At 43.5% G+C, this 22,500-nt stretch overlaps 1 protein-coding gene across 1 annotated transcript; it reads left to right on the forward strand.

Annotated features, from left to right (window-relative positions):
- Positions 1–638: 638 nt before the first annotated feature.
- Positions 639–21,312, forward strand: STOML3 (stomatin like 3; the record flags this gene model as incomplete). The annotated part of the gene is made up of 7 exons (XM_080799010.1): positions 639–690; positions 12,833–12,936; positions 13,018–13,090; positions 16,291–16,373; positions 17,782–17,985; positions 19,584–19,718; positions 21,088–21,312. 7 exons carry the CDS (start codon positions 639–641, stop codon positions 21,310–21,312), a joined length of 876 nt encoding a protein of 291 aa, XP_080655136.1.
- Positions 21,313–22,500: the final 1,188 nt, after the last annotated feature.

Below are 22,500 nucleotides of genomic sequence, written 5' to 3' on the forward strand. Positions count from 1 at the left end.
AGATAGCTTTAGTGGTATTCATGGAAGGCCAACGGGGCTGTTACTGAGTGAGTGAGGGGATTACCATGTGAGTGGGACTGGAAAGGGACTAGCAGGGTCTCTGGGGACACTTCGGATTTTCCTCTTTGTCATGCTAATGATTGGTGGTCATGGGATTATTTTAAGCAGGATGGCTACATGATCAGATTCAAGTTTTAGAAGATTACTCACTGCAGTGCATAGATTGAATTGAATGAAATCTTGTCATCTGCAGCATAAGGACAGATATACTTGCCCTGTATATCCACAGTTCATTGTGGTGAACAAATCACTGTGATTTATAAAGTGAGTTATAAAATATAAATGATGTAGGGAATTATCTAGAGATATTTTATAGGAAACAATGCCATCAGAAGGTCATGTTCTTTTGAATTTTCTCTAGGAACAAAGGCAGTCTAAACTCTTGAAAAAAATCCTTTTGTTTATGTTAACAGGCTTCCTTCACCAGGGAAACTGCTCCTTGGGGTGCTCATGAAAGGAGAGGAACTTCTCTCACTTGCTCATTCCGTCTCCTTGTCCTCTCTCCTCAGCACCTGGAGCACGAGCCTGGCTCCAAACCCATGAAAATTGCCCAAGTGTAAAAGCTTCTCAAGAATGAGATGGATCCTGGGGCGAATTCCCCTGAGAAGCAGGATAAAGAGAATTTAGTGGGTAAGTTCCTCTTTTCTGCCCTAAGTTTGTTTTAGGTATATTAAGTGAAGCAAGAGCCCTGGCAATTCTGAGAGTTACAAAGTAGCCGTGAGGGGGATTAATCCATATTGGGATTGGCTGCATTCGGTTAGAGCCCAGGATTTTGGATTCATTGCTTTTTGTGGCTTTATTGGCTTCTTAAACAGCAATCTGTAATTTGCTCTTCTCTAGAATTTTTATTTATTTTTACATTCTTTTTTTTTGTATTACATAGCAAAAACATGTTAAACAGGCTGAAATGTATCCATTTTCAAATATCATCTGATTATGCTATGATTAAAGAGAAAAGTTGACTTGAGCTGCATTATGTCTCATACCTGGAGAAAAGTTGAGGAAAATAAAACTTGTCCCATAAGTACTAACTACTACCTTGAATGGCATGTCTGGATTATGAAGCATTTTGCTTGTATTATGTTTTAAAATCCTACAATAATTCTGAGGTAGATTCTCATCTAATCTCGTTTTATGAAGGAGAAAACTGAGTCTTGGAGGGTTTAAAAACTTGTCAAAGTTCCAGAAAGTGATAATGATGATGATGATACATGGGGGGGAGGGGAGAGAGGTTTAACCCACGCTCTCTATTGTTTATGTTGCCAAAGAAGTCACAGATAGAGAACACACTTGGCTATCAGTTTGTAAAAGAAAACGTATACATTTAGAGATATTTGCCTAAACTGATATGCGGGAAGCAGCAAATATCCCTTAGAAGTCTGAGTGGGAGGTCTCTCCAAAGTACCTTCCATTAGCTTTTTAAACAAGGAGTTTCGTGAGACATTTTTGCTTGTGTTTAACAAGCGAAGACCTGACTGGACCTTTATCTGTGAGATAAACTGTCCATGGGGTTACTTGGTTTTGACTTTTTAATATAATAAAAAAAAGCCTGTGCTACCACAGTACAAACAAAAATGGGACATAGTGGTTGCAACTTCTGATTTCATGTGGTTTTGGCAATTTCTGAGAGATACAGGATCAGTCATTCTCTAGAGATTTGTGGGATGAATTTGCCCTTGCCTTTCTCCATCTTGGACACATGAACAAGACAACATTATCTAGTGCTGCAAGCTGTGAAGAAATTTCCACTCACAAATGTTGGGAGAATTCAATGAATAACTCAGTCCTTGTTATCAACTCCAGCAGGACACTTCTGTGTACCGTGCTGCTGGCTTCAGGCAGAAGCTTTTGGAAACCACTAGCGTGCCTCCCAACTCCAAGTTCAGTAACATCACAAGAGTAGATCAGACCTATAGAGTGCTATAAATTAGGATTTACTCCCCCCCCCAGTTGTTAAACATGTACTCATGTAAATGAGTAGGGCAACACTCCTCATTAGCCTTTGACTTCTCTTGCACTCCTCTTTTTTCTTTAAAGTGAAGTTAATTGGAATCTTAATCATCCAAATCTTAGAATTTCTTCTCAACATTAATATGCAAAAAAGAAAAAAAAAAAAACTTCCCAGAGGGTTTTTTAAAACACAGATTTTGGGTTCTCATCTCTGGAAGGCCTGATACTCTCGTTCTGGGATGGACTCATTTTTCATCCAAGTAAGTTGCAAGCTGGTGACGTTGCCTCTTTTTAGACATTACTTCTTTTTAGCAGTTCTGTGTTTTCCCTGAAAAATGTTCCCTGATGCAAGCTGGGTGCACATTTCAGAGAACCAGGCAGGAGGGAAGATGATTTTCGGTGATGAAAAGATGGTATTTACCAAGAGGGTTTCACTTTAGATTTTACGTTTGACACTTAAAATCCTTCATTCTGTGGGGAAAGAACCAGGAAATTGTGGAGACTGTACTTTACCAACCATACTCCATAGGATGGGAAGTGAACAGAAAGACGGAAGAACTTTTAACACCACAACCCCAGGCCCAGGCCCAGGGAAGGTGATTGTTTTCACTCCACACACCTTTTATTTTACCCTGGGTATCCTCCAGTCTTTCTTGCTCTAGAAATACAAAGGACTTTTTTTTCTTCTTTTTTTACTTGATGTGATTACTTTTTTATTTTAAAATTCCCTTTAATAGTATAAAGGTATCAAAAATTAAGAGAACTTAAGGGTGCCTGGGTGGCTCAGTGGGTTAAAGCCTCTGCCTTTGGCTCAGGTCATGACCCCAGGGACCTGGGATCGAGCCCCGCATCGGGCTCTCTGCTCAGCGGGGAGCCTGCTTCCCCCTCTCTCTCTGCCTGCCTCTCTGCCTACTTGTGATCTCTGAATGTCAAATAAATAAATAAAATCTTAAAAAAAAAATTAAGAGAACTTAGAACACTATTGTTGGGGCAGAAAATTTTCCCTTTACCCTACAAAGATTCTCTGGCTGGGCTCAGAATTAAATTGACATGAGACTGATTAACAGGAGATAATCAAATTTCACTTTGTACAGACAGGAACCCCACATACATAAAAGGTCCTAAAAACAGAAATGTTAAATGAGGTACACATGCCATCCTGAGCTAAGGAATGGGCTGGGGGCCTGAGGTTCAAATGGAAGAAGGGCAATTCACAGAGTAATAAGAAGACCAGATGTTTGGTTATTAGAAGTTTGCTCCACCACATAGATGGGTCAATTACATAAAATTCGTCTCTGGTAAGAACTCTCATTCTGGGAAAAACCTCCAATTTAACTTCTTCTAGGTAGATAAGAGGGGAGAAAATTTTCTCTTGAGCCCACTGGGTCTTGATTTCAGCTCCAAATAGTCACCTGCCAAAATGACACACTTCTGAGAACACTTCTTCTGACTCCTTCAGCATAAATCATATTTCCACGACTCAGAATTAACCACTGCGAATATTTTGGTCAGTTTCTTCCAATTTCTTCCAATATTTTTGGATATTCTTCCAATTTGGAAATGTTTTTCCAATATTTCTTCCAGTTTCTTCCAATATTTTTTCTTGGCATATGTTTTGTGCTAATTGAGATCATATTGTCTTTAGAATTTTGCATTCTTCTGCTTTTTTCTCTTAACACCATACCATCGCAGTTTCTGGGTTTTTGCCAATCAAAAAACATATATTCACAATATGATATTATGTAGGTATGTCCTGGTTTGCTTAATTATCTCCCCATTGTACTTTCAGAGTGTTTTTATTTACCACTGTCATAAATAATACTATCATGAGACTGTCTGGACATACATCTTAAGGACAAGTATTTATTGTTGCTATTGGTAATGTTGTTATTTCATACAGGAAAGGGAGGTTGAGGAGGGACAAACCTGATGCAGGCATAAAAGAAGAAAAATGTTTTCTGTACCCTTTTAGATTCTTTAGCCTGGTCTACTAATTAAATAGACATAAGGAAGATTAACAAGAGAAAAAACGAATTATAATGTTATACATACATGAACCTTGACAGACATGAGAGGATCTAAGACAGTAGGCGATTGAGCTGATGTCCCATCCTGACCTAAGAATAATGGGACGGTGGTTTGGGGCTTCATAAAGGAGGAAGACACACAGAAAGATGAGAAGAGCAAAATTTTGGTAAACAAATGTTTGTCATACCAGGCAGAAACAGTGGGACCCACAGAGGAATTCCATTCCTGCCCATCTCCCCTCTAGTTTACCGTACTCTTGGTAATTATCCCTGGTGAGAGCTTTCCTCCTGGACCAGGCCCTGTATCTAAATACTTAGAGACAGTTAAGGGGGTAGTAAAAATCTCTTCTCAAGTCTTTTGGGTCTTCTGTGGCTTCAGTTCAGAATCATTCACAGGCCAAAGTGGAACATTTTGGGGGGGGCTTGTTCTGGACTCCTTCACAAGGAAAACAGTTTCTCTATTTTCTTCTCATAATGGTACATGGGTACAGTGAGGCAGTAGCATGAAGGAGAAAATGTGAGGACATATGGGTTCTGAGTTTAATTGACTCTCTTGAGAGCAAACAGAGTCTCTCCTGCTGGATCATTATTTCCAGACAAGAAACTTCAAACAGATCAATAACCGTATTATGTCGCTGAGCATTGTTCTTGACAGCTCGAAGCATCTGGTGTGTCATTCATTGCCTTTACTCAACGGATGAGTTTAGAACCTACTGTGTATCAGGAGATGGAGACATAAAAATAAAACGCCTGCTTTCAAAGAACTACAGATCCACAGGGAAGACACCCAAGTTAACTGGAAATTAGAGTGTCCTGTGAAAAGCCACACTAGAGGGCTAATTAGAAGAGGAGCACCCAAAAGGGCAGAGAAAAGAGAAGAATCTTCCTGGAAAAGAGGGGGAAGTGTGAGCTGAGCTGAGCTGTGCGGCTAGGTGAGGGAGAGGAGAATGTGGGATATGAATGGGGGCCGGGGGGACCCGAAGGCCTGTGCAAAGGCACAAAGATGTGTGAGGACAGGGTGCTTTCTCTCCTGGAGGTTGTTTAGGTGTGTTTGTATGTGGCTTAGGCAGCTAGACCCAGAGGTGAGAGACCAACGTCTTGCCGCCTGAAAAACTGAATTTTACACTTGCTCAGCGCCCATGTATCAAGCCCGGTCTCCTAAGGTGTGCTTGGGAGTTGCTGCTGCACTTGACTGATGGGATGAAGCCTCATTGGAATTCCTCCTGAGGTAGCTGCCTGGCGAGCCACACCCCAGGGAGGTCATGACGTGGGACTTTATGGGGTTGGCAGTGCCTAAATGCTTAAGCTGAAGGGGGAGTCTAAGGCATTAAAAGCATTTACTTGTATACCTTTTTGAACATTTGAACATTCTAGTTCAAAATTTATCATCAATATTTCTATAAAAAATCAAAGGGTAAAAAGGAACTCTGTACACATGTGTCCCAAAGTTCACGTGACTCTCAAGCACAGATCACCCTTCTGTAGTTGAGATGTAATCATGACCTTGAGAGAACTCTTACGATTATGCATTTTTGTAGTCATCAGAGGAGCAATGGTGAGATCAGCCTCTAGCTCTGATTTAGGAGTTTTGCACTAAAGAGTTGGTCTCTCTCTTTCTCTTTCTGTCGTTAAGGTTTTAAAAGTTATCTGCAAGGACTTGCAGGCAGGGGCAATGTTACTTTAAGGAGGTAGACACGTTCAAGGGCAGGGCTTTATTCTCCTTGAAAATGTAGTTCTTGCTCATACAGAGGAGCCATCATCTGGATGGACCAGAATATCCACCACGGATACTTAGAATCCTACCTGGTAAAAGAAACCAAATTTAAAAACAAAACAAAACAAACATACAGACAAAAACACAACATGTAATTGGTCAAAGTAAAAACTGCTCTGAAGTTGAAGACTTTAGTGAAGTCTTGCAATAGAGGAGGGAGGCCAGAACTCAGTCTGAAGGAACAATCCTGAAACAGAGGGGTAGAGGGTTTTTAAGGCTTGAAATGAGCTCCTGGAAAAGTACTGGATGGCTTTAAGTGCTGGTCAGAGGCCATCTGTGTTTACTAATATCTTTCTCGTATCTTTCTGACCGGCGGTAAATTTACAACTTGGAGCAAGGTGCCCACTGAAGTCAGGCTCCCCCGTCCCACAAAAACAGGCAGTGTTACCTCCTTTGATGATGACTTTTCCAAAGAATGGCTCCCGGGTCCTTGACAAAATGATCCTAGCAAGAGGCTTTTAAAAAGGTTTATGTCTTGAAAGGTCAGAGAAAGAACTTACAATAAGTATTCTGAAGAAAATGCTTTAAGGTAAGGGAGATCGGGGTCTGATATTCTGGAAGAATCTATTTGATGTTTAGTCAGTCTGAGGGAAGTGTGAGGACTGTCTTGACCAAAATACACCTCGAGGACAATTCTAGACAGTGTGTTGGTTGGTTAGAGGGCCTCCTGATATGGCTAATATCCTTTACATATAATTTACTTAACCCTCACGACTAGTTATTATTGTATATAGAGAAGGAAACTAAGGCGTAAGTAGGGTAAGTGACAGGTGGGATGTCGTCTAGCTTTCATGTGAAGTCTCAGTTAGAATGCACGGTGAATGACTCAAGGCTACCACGTCTCGTCCAGGCCGGGCATCGTCTCTGTCCACAGGATGGCTTTGTTGAAGGTTTTCTATTCTCTCTGTCCTCTCTCTGAGAATGCAGGGCAAATAGTGAGATTTCCATCCTCAATACTAGCCCGATCTTACAACCCGTGGTCTTTATTTGAATTATCTATTGAAGTATAAGATACATACGAACACGTGCACAAGTCTTAAGAGTTTCTCTTGAGAGACTGAATATACAAACAGAAAACGGCTGGGCCATTTATAAAAACAGAACTCAACTGGGGAGTTTGGGCAGCCCGCCCCCCCCAAAACAACCCCTTTGTCTACAATAACCAGCCCAGGAAGCCAGCCTACTATAAGTCGGTCTTACAAGAAGCCAGATTGTTATCTCTAGTGACAATTCAGGAAGCTAAACAACAATTTTTGCAACTTTCAGTCCCCAAGGGCCAGGACTTGATAAGTAACTGACAGCTTCTCGGTTTTCTGTCCCTGCTCCTAATTTAGGATCCACTAAAGAAAGCCAGATATGCACCCTAACCAATCACACAGGATGCCCCGCCTTCGGTCAGCCCACCTACTGCTTCCCCAATCAGGTACACCCGAAGCCTTCCCCTTTCTCCACCTTAAAGCTCTCCCACTCCTCTGCCTGCCTTTGAGTCTCTGCCAAAACACAAGTGACAGAGACTGACTCTTCCGCCATATAGCATGCTCTGAATAAAGATCCTTAGCTTTTCCCATTTGGTTGGTCTTTATTTCCACAGCCTCTATACATGTAAGCCTAGGTAATCACCACCCTGATCAAGATAAGGAAAATACACAGCACACTTGAAGGCTTCCTCATGCCTTCCTCCAGAATACCCAACCACCAACAACCTCTCTAACTAGACACAGCTACTATTGTGACTGCAAACGTAATCGATAAGTTTTGCTTGTCCTTGAACGGAATGACACAAAATAGATGAGATCATGCAGTGCATAGTCTTACACATGGAATCCTAAGCATGCACTCTTGGGTCTGGCTTATCTTCCCTGATATTTTGTTTATGAGATCCGTCCACATTTTGCATATGGCAGTAGCCTCGTCTTTCTTCTTTCTGGGTAGTACTCCTCTGGATGAGTATAATCCCACTTTATTTATTTACTTTACCGTTGAGGGATTGGGGTGGCTCTTCATTTCCGGAATTTTATGAATAAAACCGCAAGGACCATTCTCGAATGGGTTTTCACTGTCATCACAGCTCATTTCTGTCAGGTATTCCTGAGAAGCGGAAGACTGAGAGGTAGACAAGGGTGTGCTTCGCTTCAGGAGATACTCTCAAACCGTTTCTCAAGATGATTGTGTCAGTTTGCATGAGGGCTCAGGTCGCTCCACAACTTTGCAAAAATGTGGTATTGTGGGTCTTTCTGGAAGAAAGCTGTGGATTATGGAAGCTGTGGGTTATGATCCCATTGTAGTTACAGACATCATTGGATTTTGGTGTTTTGAAACAATGTCATAGTACCTCAAACTCTATTTCTGCTTAGAGAAGAAATAGCTATTTTACAGTAACACAGATCTAGGGGCAAGAATTGTGTGTAGTATTGCTCTCACAATTAAATACTATTGACCAAGCCAAAATAAGAAATAAGGAGCCAAGTCACCCTGCCTGTTTTATGTACTAATATTCATTTCCACCATTAGCGCCGTATTCGTGGGGCTAGCCTCACGAAAGCAAGTTACCAACCTTGCTTTGAGTGTTTACACCTAGACCTAGAGGGCATTTAAGTTTCCCCTGTGCTATGGGCTGTAGCTAAGTGCCGGGAACAAAGCCCCAGAGGCCTGTGGAGCGCAGTCTTGTCTCACTGCCGGAGTCATTAAAGGCAGATGCAGATGTCGGATGTCGGATGTCGGTCAGTTGGTGGAACTTCTGGATCCCACCCTACTTAAAGAGAGATTGAGGTGTTGATGACAAGACTAACTGGATTTTCTGGCTGCAGAATGAAGGGCCGGCCTTGGTTATCCCTGAAGTCCTTTCAGCTGAAGCCCCAGGGTCCTTCTCTTTAGCATCAGCAGTGTGGTTGGGTTTTGTGCTAATTTATTAGGGCTCGCCCTTGTCTTTCCAGACTGAAGGAAATGTATTGACTAGACTTCGCCCCGTTCTTTGTCCCAGCCACATACAGGAGGGAATCCCCACTTTTTTTGCCTAGAAGGCAGCACAGCAGAGACCCAAGGGTATCATTACACCTGCCCCTATGGTCTCTCTCCTGCTAGACGTGAACCCTTGTTGGGAAGTTCCCCATCTTATTCTCCGTTGTCTCCTCAGCTCTAGCATCGTGCCTGGTAGAGAACTGGCAAAAGACGGTCAAATGGTTGAGTGGGAAATCGGGAGCAACTTGTTGGGGTGGCAAAATCCCGTTCTCTGCTGGGAAGTAAGCAGACGGTGATGACTGTATGATATTTGTGACAGTTACTCCCAGATAATACAGAGCCATGGATTGGGAGAAAGCAGGAGGTGATTAGGTGTGCTAAGGGCTTGCGGCTTAGTGCAGGGGCTGCGTGGGGCCCCCGCCACCCCCTCAGCCTCCAGGGAAGGCTCCAGCGGCAGTCTCATGGAGGCTGAAGTAGAGGTCGTATGGGAGGTTTCTGAGGAGGCTTTGGGACACAGTCCCTGCATATCTTTTCAGATCCTGGGCTCACGGAGTGGGGAGGCTGAGAGATTGCCTCTGCCGGCAGCCACATGCAGCCAGCTCACAAGGCTGGTGGCAGGGCCCTGCAGGGAGCGAATGCGCTCACAGCCCCACTTGAACAGCAGCTAATGATACCCCCAGGCTCCACAATTCTCAATTCTCCCGGTGGCGGAGGCAGTGGCCTGGGTGATTCTATTGCTCAGGTGTGAATCTTGGAAGGTGAATCAGGTCCACATCTCTTGTCTCCCTCTGTGCCGTTAGTACCTAACAGAGCCTCACTCACAGCTCCTGCGGCAAGGCAAGGACTTGATGGGGCTCTGGCGGTGCGCCTATGGGTCTGGTCGGGGGGGGGGGGGTGCTTCTCTGCCACGGAACACTTGCTAATGTAGCTTGGTGTCCAGACTGTAGCTGTAGCTGTAGTCTGGAAATGTCTCAAGCTTGCTCAGGGCATAAAGCATAACTGGGATCTTGTTGGAGTCCCAGCGGCTTTTGTGGGCTGCACTGCTAAAGTCACAGCTCCGGGACCCCCCAAGGATCCTGAATCCCAATGATTGCGATGCCAGTTGCAACTGCAGTTGTGAACTGCAGCAGGGAACTACACCCCAGGTGGCCGGAAATATGCTGCCGGCTCGACTCATTCACCGAGACTCCAGGAAAGCAGGGCTGGTCCCAGAGAGGCTTGTACAAGCCCATCATTGCAGCCTTGCTGGTAGGGGCAGAACTGCAAGTGTCTGTAATGTCCAGTAGCTACCTAAACCCAGATGCAGGTTCAGGAGGGACCCATGTGTGACAATTAAGAAGAAGGATGTGGATCTGCGTATACTGGCATGGAAATATCTCTAAGACACATTCAGTTTTTTTTACAAAATAGAAGTGTTGGGGCACCTTTGGGGCTCAGTTGGTGAAGAGGCTGCCTTCCGCTTGGGTCATGATCCCAGGGTCCTGGGATGGAGCTGCGCACCGCCCGCTCCCCACCCCCTCCTCCCCTGTCGGTGGTCTCCTTGTTCAGCAGAGAGCCTGCTTCCCCCTCTGCCACGCCACTCTCTTGCGCACTCTTTCTCTCAAATAAATAAATAAAATAAAATAAATAAATAAAATCTTAAAAATAAAAAAATACAAATAAAAAAGTTAAAGTGTTAGTGTGGTGCTGTAGCTCACCAGATCGATGAATCTAAGCCAAGTGTTTTCTAAGGATAGACATACGTAGGTAAATACATAGGAATGGGTCTATCAGGAGACATACCAAATCAATAATAATGGGACCTCTCTAGATAAAAGTGGACCAAGGAGAAGATAGTCAGGGGGACTTCAGTTTCATCGGTACTGCTTTGATTTTTTTTTTTCTTACGATGAGAATGTTTATATACAGGCTGTGTCATTACAGTGATTTAAAAAAGCATGAATAAACAAAATGCAACAAAGATTCTATTAGAATGCACAAAATGTTTTTTTATTCTGCATAACGATAGTCCAATCCACCTCACTGGGGTCCAAGGTTTTGGAAGGTGGTGTTTTAAAAATGTAAACTTCGAGTATGCAGGTAAGTCCTTATTACTATTGGGTATATCTTTACGTGTATTTAGAACCCATTAAAGGACATTTGCACAAAAAGTTTTTAATACTAAATGTGTATCTAAAACGTAGATAATTCCCATCTTGGGGCTGCACTAACTGAGAAAGTACTTGATGGGTACTGGTACCAAGCACGGGCAGTCGGCATAGTGTCCCAGTGGGCTATTGACGGGAGTGCGGATTGGCAAGAACTCTTTGAAGGGCACTTAGCCATCTATCAAAATTGTAAATACTAATCTCTTTCATCTAACACTTTCCCTGCCTGGCATTTACCCTACATGGGTGTACAAAACCACGTATTAAAGAGCACTCATCGCAGCATTGTTTTAAGAGCAGAATCCTAGAACCCTCCTGAATGTTTTTAAACTTATGATGTGGGCACTGATGAGTCAGCAGCAGTGAGTGAGGATGCATACGAGGCCGTATCAGTTCGACCTAGCGCCCTCTGCAGTTGGCTAGGGAATGGCAGTGATAAGCAGGCATCTAACACGAACAATAAAGAGGATGGTTAGGCATTAATGGGTCTAGAGGTAGCATAAGGTGTTTGTGGAATTATCTGGGTGAAGATATCTAGTACATACAGTTAATTCGGGTGCTTGTGTGGAGAATATGAATCAGTTGGAGGAAGTGTGGAGCGAGGGTGGGGGCAGTTGTCAAGAAGAGGAGAAAAGAAGGAATGAGAATTAAAAAGAAATTGGAATAGTGATTAAAGAATAAAATAAGAATAAAAGGGTCAGGGGTGCCTGGGTGGCTCAGTGGGTTAAAGCCTCTGCCTTCGGCTCAGGTCATGATCCCAGGGTTCTGGGATTGGGCCCCGCATCAGGCTCTCTGCTCAGCAGGGAGCCTGCCTCCCCCTCCCTCTCTGCCTGCCTCTCTGCCAACTTGTGATCTCTGTCTGTCAAATAAAAAAAAGAAAAGAAAAGAATAAAAGGGTCAGCCAGACTTGTGTGTTCTACAAACTAGAGTTCTAAGACTTGACAAATTGTCTAATGGAAGTGATTAAAGCTACGAAGTTTCAGGTGATTGAAATACGATTTGAACTTAGCATTGCAGGGCAATATTCTTTAAACCAAAATGCCCCTCTTATCATAATGTGTGATTAGCAAAAAGACATCTGATGTAACGAACCAATGTAAAAAATTCCTTGAAAAGTCAAAAATGTCAAATATCAGTGTCTGACAAGTCCCTGTAATATCTGTATGGGAATAAAGATAGTAATACACATTTATTAATGTAGATATTAATGTATGGAGCAACTGCCATATGAAAATAATCTCATATAGTCCTTGTCAAATCCTTCAGGGTAGTTGACTTCTAGCCCCATCCTACAGATGGAGAAGTGGAGGCTCAGAAAGATTGAGCAGCTTACCCAAAGCCACAGCTTTGATGGGTAAGAGAGCTCTCATAGAAATTCATACCTACAGGCTCTTCGAAACATTTTCCCTGCCATACTGTCACCCTTTGGGGATACTAGTATCTACCTCTCTACCTCAGAGGTCGTCTTGCTTTCCAACCTGGAGAATCCTGGGCGCCCAGGAATGTGTCTTTTAAAATGGTCCTTTAATGATTCCTATGGAGCTAGTCCATGAATTATACACTGGGTAACATGTTTAATGTGTTTTGAGGGTAATAAACCATGTCTGTCCTACTAAATATCATAGTAATTATTATTATTGATTGCTATGAGACTTTTCTTGGAAGGGACAGGTCAATTTCAATCTAAAACCCTTAATGAAAAAAAAAAACCCTCAATGAATTGTGTGTGTGTGTGTGTGTGTGTGTGTGTGTGTGAGCGTGTGTGTCTTTACTGCATTTGCCGGTGTGCATGGGTTTCGATCTCCTCAGTGCCACCTGGCATGGCCAGCACTCTGGATAGTAGCTTTACTCATGTGGCTGAATGGGTTTTCTAAGAACCATGTAAGTTACAGGCTTGTTTTGTCCTCATTTCTTAGGCATCAGCAGTAAAGGGCTTGGTGTATGTGGCTGGATCCTGTTTTCCCTTTCTTTGCTGCTGATGATCATTACCTTCCCCATCTCCATATGGATGTGCTTGAAGGTAACACCCTGGGAAATAACTCGGGCTCTCTCTATGAGCTGATGAACCATTAGGACTAAATGCTCTCCCTTAATCTCTTAGATCATTAAGGAGTATGAACGTGCTGTTGTATTCCGACTGGGACGCATCCAAGCTGACAAAGCCAGAGGGCCAGGTAGGACACTGTGGCTGCCCCTGACAAGGATCATGGGCACCTAATACTTCACTGTTGCCCCCGAAATTTTCCCTGGCAGCCTCTCCTGAGAAGCAAAGAAAAGGCAGCTGGAGCCCTTGCCTGAGTGTACAATGGAAAAAAGATGTCCTGTTATGCAAGTGAACAGGCATGACCACTAGACCAATAGTTTGAGAGGCTGGAAATCCAGCCCTGTTTCCTAGCATTCCCTCTGAGAAATTCAGTTTACAGGACCAAAGCGTGGCTCTGTTGGACTGGCCAGACATCACTTATTACCATGACCACTGAACAAATGACAGAAGAATGAAGGGAGGGAGTCAGTGGCCAAGATAGATGATTAAGTTATTCAGGGAGAGTATTCCTGGAGCTGGGTTTTGATCCTCACTCTTTGAAAAGAGCTAATGGAGGGGCACCTGGGTGGCTCAGTGGGTTAAAGCCTCTGCCTTCGGCTCATGATCTCAGGGTCCTGGGATCGAGCCCCGCATCAGGCTCTCTACTCAGTGGGGAGCCTGCTTCCCCCTCTCTCTGCCTGCCTCTCTGCCTACTTATGATCTCTGTCTGTCAAATAAATAAATAAAATCTAAAAAAAAAAATAAAGAAAAGAGCTAATGGAAAAGCAAAAGGTAACTTTTTCTCCTGGCAAGTAGATTCATAGAACAGAGAGCTGGAATCCATCACACGACTCCTTTGGTCAAATGTAGTATTTCTTTCCATCCTTTCTCCACCTTAGAATGAAAACTGTTCCAAATTCTTCATGTTAAAAGAGGATGGGATGTTGGGGGTGGGGAGCAGACATGGGAAGGTGTTAGGTCCTAAAACTCTAGAAGTTAGGTACTGATTTAATTCTCATAACTTCTGGTGTATCTGTAGTTGAACCATATGAAATTGCTAATATTTGTTTTTGTTTCTCAAGCATGACAATTTCATATGATAAATTCTAATATTTTGCAAGGAAGGCCATCAAAGGTAGCATTTTACAAGATACATGAGGAAGAATGGTTATTTGCAATACTTCTTTAATAATACTTGTTTTCTGCCCCCTATTATGATGTATTTGAGTAAACACATTCTCTCTCCAACTGGGCTATAAGCTCCCTGGGGGGCAAGAACTTTCTTAGTCACCATGACACTGCATGTGCTCTGCACTTGGCCATGCACTACGGTAGGCACTCAGGTATCTATTACATTAAATAAATAAATAAATAAATAAGAGTGTGTGTATGTATGTGTGTGTATATATATATACATATATATGTGTGTGTATATATATATTTTGGAATTATATATATATGTATATATATAAAACTCCAAAATACACACACACACACACACACACACACACACACATATATTTTGGAGTTTTTTATATATATATAAATATATATATATATGGAGCTTATATATATATGGAGTTTATAAATATATATATGGAGTTTTATATAATATTATATATATATATATGGAGTTTTATATATATATATATACACATATATAAAATTCCAAAACAGAAGCTTGTTAAAGAGCCTTGGTCATTTCAAGTAGTATAATCCTACTTGCCTAATTTCATAAAGGACCACAGGGGGAAGAGGGCAATTATTATGGATGTTCTTATGAGTTTGTCCAAATAGAAGTGTTAGACTCATCCAAATGAGGTATAACAGACCAAGGTTGACCCCTTCTAAGTATGTTGCATCTGGTGGGGCCAAGCTAGTCAGAGTAAAACTAGATTTGGAAGTAAAACTAGATTTGGGAGAAGTAGACTAACCGTAACTTGGAGGACTCTAGAGAAAAGTGGATCTCTTTTAAATGAATTTTCCCAGAAGATTTGACCACTAAATGTCCCAGGATAACTACTCTCGTCATACACGTCTCTGGGGCTAATGAGTTACCTCAGAAAGCCATGAGAGCTAGAGGGAAACAAGCCAAATTGCTAGTGGAAAACCTCTCCACTTTTGTAAATTGTAAATTATTCTTTAATAATGAAAGTTTTAATAATAATGCTGCTATTTCTTGAGCACGTCATACATACCTGGCCCTGTGTTTAGTACTTTATTTCATTATCCTGTTGAATCATGCTTAATCTTCACTACCCTCTTCTAGAGATGAATTAATTGAAGCTCAGGAAAGTTATGGGAGTGTTCCCAGGTCACAAGCTAGTAAGTGCAAGGGCTAGGACTCAACCCTCTAGTTTTAGGGGCCATTACCTCAACTGGTGACCTGGTATCAAGAAAAGGAAGTAAATCAGGCAGCAATCCTCATTACAAATCTCAGGAGAGTTCAGAGACCAAGAGAAAGAAAACACCTTAGCAGTGTCTTCTGTTGATGTTACCAGCCCTTTGCATGGTATATAGCCTACAAACCTGTTTCTTCTTTAAAAAAACAAAAACAATGGCACAAAATCTTTCTGGTGAATAGAAATGGATTGGAGTCCCCATCTTGCTGACATGCCTTGTGGTTCTAACCTTGGTAACTCTAGCTATTGAGAACATTGGCCAGGCTAATATTAGGGATTCATGCATGGGAAATCAACTGAATTTTCCTATCCCCATCCTTCCCCCACCCATCCCCAAACCCAAATACTTCATGACTCAAAGAGGAGTTAGAGGGTTTTAACTCTGGGATGCCCTCATATTTGAACTAGAACATAGCTCTAGAGAAACAGCAAATTCTGAAGTACATTGGTTTTAGGGACTTAAGAAGATTTTAATTCTTAAGATTTTAAAATCTTAAGAAGATTTTAGTTCTACAATTTTTTCAATACTATTGAAGATGAATGAGAATGTTGACAGTCATTGACATTTAAGGTAAAAAAAAAATCTATTACTTAAATCTTTTGTGCAGGTATCTTTAGTAAGGACACCAATTTCCAAAACATCCTTTTAAATTAATGTCAAATTCAACACTTGGCTAGTAGGTTGAGTGGCTTACAAATAAAATCTAAAAACTAAATGTCAAGGATCTTTAGCTCTTTACCATAAGAGTTTAATCTCTAGGGAACCACTTTTCTTTAGTCACTGACTAGGAGGAGGAACTAATTTTCCCCCAAGTTCAAGGTGTGTATGTTGAAGATCCTCTGAGAAGCATTTGTAGTCCATTGAAAATAATGGATCATATAGTTAGGAGACAATTTGTGGCAGTTAGTTTCAATGAGGTAAAATTTTAAGCCATATTTTCTCTCCTAGGTTTGATCCTGGTCCTGCCCTGCATAGATGTCTTTGTCAAGGTTGATCTCCGAACTATTACTTGCAACATTCCTCCACAAGAGGTAATGCAGGTTAAAGATATGTTCTTGGAAATAAAACCTGTATCTTTCCCATTCCATGGACAGTTGATGTTTTACAGCATGTTTTCAAACTATAAGGGACTGGCTTGAGGAGCCCTGGTGGGTCTTAAAAACCACGGGGCTTTGCTTTTCCCACTGACAATGAAGCCAAGGGCAAGGGCCGGCTTGCTGTAGGACTTGGAATGACTCAGAGGGGTAAGTCCCAGAGAAGAGAGAGAAAAGATGTAGCTGGCAGAGAAGCTGGGATGGAGAGCAGTAGCCAAGATGCTTGGAAGAGTCAGATAAGTCGTTGTATAAAGCGGTTGCATTTAATTTGGTGGAGGGCAGGGTTAGGTTAGGATATTATCCTGGCTGTCACCTTTCCAGACTTTTTATTAAATCTCTGTGATTCACTTTTTTTATGTGTGATTGGATGCAAGACGGTGGATGCCCATAAGGGAAGAGCACAGATCCCTCTTGCTTTTGAATTTCAAATAATTCTTTTCCGTTCTTAAAGTACTGTAAATAAATATCCAAGACCAGTAACAGGGCACTAAAGAAGAGAAACAGAGTTACCAAGAACCAAAACGATTCAGGAAGAGGAAAGAAAATGTGAGTAGGGCCTACAATGTGGGAGGGCAGAGGTGATGAGAGGATTACGAGATGACGTTAATTTTCTTCTCTGTGGTCCAAGAAACTCAGTCAAGACCCAACAATCCCATCACCATGTCACTGGTAGGAAGTACAGAGTCCTTCCTTCGGGCTTCAGCCGGTGTCCTAAGAATTGGAGACGCTTAGTGACCTACCATGGGCCTTTTCTGGCTCCATAGTCCCCCGTTCTAGGTTCCGCTCCTACAGTCCTGCCAGAGAGTTCTCACTGGCTGCAAAACGCCTGGTCACATTATTAAGAATGATTAACACAGAGCCTCTGTGGAAGCAAAGAGATTTCCCTTTATGTGAAAACAGAACATGGTCTCTGGTGACATCTATGTTTTCTAAGCAGCACTGCTGTTCATCAAATCTGATAAAAACTGAAAACCAAAAAGATGGCAGGTGTCAGAGAAATAAGCGTTCTATCTCTGCGTAGAAGGTAGAATTCCGAGTTCCTACTTGCCACCTTTTAAAATAGAAAGTGCTTAGGCTCCCGTGGCAAATCAAAGAGCTTTGCCCGTGGGGTGTAAGGCCTCCCTAAGGTGAAGTTACAGGGATGGGTACAGACGACCCATGGGTGGGGATTTTGTCATCAACCAGGATGACATTGTGCGGCAGCCCAGGGCAGAGTTTGGGTGATGCTGGCTCAAGCTATGGCAGAAGGTCTCCTCCTGGGGAGAGGGCTCTTAGGCTGGCTGACACTGTCCATCACTGTGACAGTCATAATAAACACGTGATTTTCCCTGTCCTCGCTCTCCAGATCCTCACCCGAGACTCCGTGACGACGCAAGTGGACGGAGTCGTCTATTACAGAATCTATAGCGCTGTGTCTGCGGTGGCTAATGTCAACGATGTCCACCAAGCCACATTTCTGCTGGCTCAGACTACCCTGAGGAACGTCTTAGGGACGCAGACCCTGTCCCAAATTTTAGCTGGCCGAGAGGAGATTGCCCATAGCATCCAGGTAAAGACACTGAGAACGAATAGCCTGTGTCCTTAGTTCATTTATTTTGATTATCAGTGGTGATCAACTATCAGTGGTTCAAAGAATCCATCTCACGTGTGTGCACATGCACTCACACGTGCAACACACACACACAGCTGCTGTAGACACTGGGCCTCGGTTTGTGGTTTTATTCCTTCATAATCACAAGCTCTAAGTTTAAATATGTGAGCAGGACAAGGGGAACTGGAGGAATTGGACACCTTACCTATTTTTTTTTTTTAATTCAATATACACGTTAGCATTGTACATGTTAGCCTTTTCCGAGGAGGTTAGCGTCCTTTTTAATTGTGCTTATTCCAGAAGAAGGGCCACCATTTCTTGGACAGTCCATGTGTTTCTGCATTTCAATGGAATATTTGAACAGGATTCAACTGACACCCCGCAGGCCTGCCATCCCTGGGAAATCCGGCATGGTGCTACCTGGCTCGGTAGTTACGGTGACAGTAATCAGAATTATAGTAATGGTGAGGATGTTGCCATTGTCCATCTCACCTCTCGCCCATTCTAGTTCATAAACAATTACATTTCTATGTGGCCCTTAATCAATTCTGCTTTGATTCTGAGCCTCCCTTCTCTGCATTAGTAGGGAATTTCAGCTTTGGGTCCTTGGCATATCTTCCAGTGTCTACTGTGACACAAAGACCCTAAGGCTTTATGACATAGTGCTGGTTCTATAGAATTCTCCACGTCATTTGTAAGAGCCCCATGAGTTTGACAACTCAGATGTTTCCCCTGCCACAGTCCAGTCCCCGGCTTCTTGGGAGGTCTCACCATCTCCACAGTTCTGTGGAAATCGTGGAAAGGCAAGAAATGGCTTGCCGTTTGGTAGCAGAGATCTCTGCGCCTAGCCTCGGAGGAAACAACCTGCCTGATCTCATTCTTTCACAAGACATTCTTTCCCACCCCTCTCTCCACAGGATAACCAACAGGACATCCTCAGCGGTCTTAAGTTTTTACAAAAGACAAGCATATCTTTGATTTTAGGCTGCTATGCTCTAAAATATATATATATATATATTTATATATATATATACACACACACACATTTTATATATATATATGTAAGTAAGCATATATATATATATAAGCAAGCGTATATATATACACACTATATATATATGTAAGCGTGTATATATATATACACACACACATATATATAGATACATGCCTGGCTACCTGTTCAAAACTACCTGCCACCGGGGAGAGGTTAAACAGGGCAGGAGCAAGGCACAGAGTATCTCAGCAAGTACCCAATACTATTTATTGAGTTATCGTGAGGCATTGGTAGATCTCTTACGTGTATTATCTGCAAAGCTCATGAAAATCCTGAGAGGAACCCTTTTATAGGTGGAACAACCTATAAGGAATCAGAGAGGTTAAGGAACCGGCCCAGTGACTCACAGCTGCAGATGGAAGGAAGAGCCAGGACAAAACCCAGGAGTGCCTAAGAAGGCCCTACCTTGTTGCTGGCTAGATGTCTGTGACAAGAAAATGTGGGATATTTGCCCAACTCCCTTGTCTTCTGACCAATACCCTTTCTTGTGATTTGGAAACAGACCTTACTTGATGATGCCACCGAGCTGTGGGGGATCCGGGTGGCACGAGTGGAAATCAAAGATGTCCGGATTCCGGTGCAGCTACAGCGGTCCATGGCTGCGGAGGCCGAGGCCACCCGGGAAGCCAGGGCCAGGGTAAGAGCTACTCTGTCCACACTGGAAGGCAAGATGCCTAGCTTTGGAGCAGAAAAGGATAGACCTTGAATGGAAGATCAGACCTTCTCAGTGATTTTGATAAGAAAAGGGTTGCTTATTCACAGTTTTTACTGAGAATTTCCTCCTGAACTAAAAGTAATGGGCAGCTTAATGTACCTTGAGGAAGTTGGGCAACAGGTCTTGGGACAGTCACTTGCCCAGTGACTTAGCAAGGTGGGTCCCAAGTCTGGCTGCATTTCAGTCCCCTAGAGAGAAGTCAACACAGCAAACATTAACTCTGAGATCTCAGCTCACACTCCGTGAAGCCGATTCTTTTGTGGCTTGGGAATCTACATTTTTATAAAGTTAGCAATTCTGTTTTTTTTTTTTTTTAATTATGGAAGTATAACTGGCCGGCAACGCTAGAGTAGTTTCCGGAGTACAGCGTACTGATGCACCAGCGCTATACACCACTCAGCGCCCATCGCAGCGGGTGTAGTGACCCCCGGAAGCTGGCATTCCGCGGTAGCCAACCCCATGCCCGTCTTTTGAACATTATTGTTAGGTGTGGTTAGTGAGCTGGACTGAAAGGGAATGGTGCGGTGATTAAACCCAATCCAGGGTAGATGACACACTGTAAGCCTACCCTGGCCTCGAATGTTCTTGAGTCCGTTGGGTCTACAGCCTTCATGGCTGCGGGAATGGGTTTCCTGGAGTATCAGAAACCAAGGGAAGATGAGAACCCTTTTGCCTAAGCTCCTCAGAATATTCCTTGAGAACCAACGAGTTTTCCTCTGCCCTGGTCCCTTTCCCATCTCTGCGTTATCTGGGAAGCTCCAGCAGCTTCTCAGCAGCGGATTGGAGGGCCGTTTGGCACAGAGACAGTGAGCGCCCGCGGCAAATCCGTCTTGGGCAGGAGAGAGCTAGATGGGGAGCCAGCAACAGGGAGAGCCCTCCCGTGGGTGTTCTCAGACCGCCCTGCCTGCTGCTGGCCATCCAGGGTGGAGAGAACTTGAAACAGTCCTCACACTGGAAGAATGAGGCTGAACTGGCATCAGAATTAACGTCTCCTGGGGTTAGGAAGAAAACAGGGAGAAGCGGGTGGACGCCTTGAATTTCAAACTTCTCTGAAAGCTAGCGCAGGGGGTGGGGAGGCTCCAGGGTAACTGGCCAGCATTATTCCCCTAAATTACATTAGGATGCGAAACGCTCACCCTCGCCAAAGCAGTAGCTCGATGAAACCCCGTGGCAAAGTGGCGGGGGGTGGGGGTGGGGGCGGCAGACAGGCAGGGGGCGCAGCCAGAATAAGAAAGCCCGAGTCACAGTTGCGAACGTTTCTTTCTGAGCTCTTTTATTTCTGCCGGCTTAGGTCGTTGCCGCGGAAGGAGAAATGAATGCTTCCAAGTCCCTGAAGTCAGCCTCCATGGTGCTGGCCGAGTCCCCCGTAGCCCTCCAGCTGCGTTACCTGCAAACCCTCACTACCGTGGCCACCGAGAAGAATTCCACCATCGTCTTCCCTCTGCCCATGAATATCCTGGAGGGCATCGGTGGTGTTAGCTACGATAACCACGAGAAGGCTCCGAACAGAGCCTGAGGTCCTCCGGCTCTGGTCCGCCGCTGCTTAGGGAGCTGTTGCCAGTTCTCTGGGGGAGAACCCAGCAGTCAGAAGGGCTGAGAATTGCAACAATACTGAACCAGAGGGACGCCGCTGCTAGAATAGCATTGGCAGGGAAATGCCATAAAGCCTCCCCCCAAAAAGTGGGGGCGGGGGGGCTGGTTATATTATCCCAGAGCATAAACAGCTTTGCATTATCCATATTAGTCAGTTAGCAGGCTTTCCGACTTAAGGCAGGAACTTGCTTGCTTGCAGCAGGGGGAAGAAATCTTTGCAAGACCTTGGCTAAGATTTCAGCATTAATTTTGATTGGTTTTAAGAAGCTCTCTAGATAATTTATAAAGTAACATAGGCCTCCTCCTTATACTAGATATTTGCTTTTTATAATTCCCAAGTAACTATTTGCTAAATCTCCAATAATTGCAATACCCTCCCACCCCCTCACCCCCCAAGTCTCCGTGTTTGAAATTCGGATTGATTTTGATGTGAAAGGCTGAAGAGGCACTCAGGCTGCAAACTCATCACAGCGTCCAGGGCGGACTCCATCCCAGCTTTCTTGCTGCTCACGACCAGCGGCCAATGCTCAGCCTCCCAGCAACTTTGTCAGCGGCTGGGATAGTGCACAGCACTTACAAGCGAGAATGAGGCTTATGGCTGGTTCTGTTGGTTGGAATCACTGGGGAACATCCTGTGAACCTCATGTTTTCGCTCCATTATTAGACCCAAGAGCCACCAGTAGTCAAGAATTGTAAACGCCGTTCGCCAGCCCCACTCCAAAAAATCCCCTAAACTGTTCAAAATAAAGAAGCCATAGACTAGAATATAGATGTGATGTATTTTAAAAATTGCTTTGTCAGAGATTTTTTTTGTTGCCATGGTACAGTTTTCTTTTGAGTTGTATTTTGAGCAAAGGGCTAGGATTTTTTGTTACCATGTATTGACTGTCTGCTGTGTGTGAACACTGTGCTCAGCCCTTTATGGATGCTCACAAGAATCTTTATCTTGGAGCTGAGAAAGTTGATGGCAAGAGGTTGAAAACTTGCCTAAGAGCCTGTCGCTAGTTTGGGGTTAGGATTTAAAACTGGGTCTCACTCCAAAGTCCTTGCTCTTAAACATCATCGTGGTTTACTTGGGGCAGGTGCGAGGTCGGGGATTGAGCCCTCCCCC

This window comes from Martes martes (assembly GCF_963455335.1).
Source record: "Martes martes genome assembly, chromosome: 3".
NCBI lineage: Eukaryota > Metazoa > Chordata > Mammalia > Carnivora > Mustelidae > Martes > Martes martes.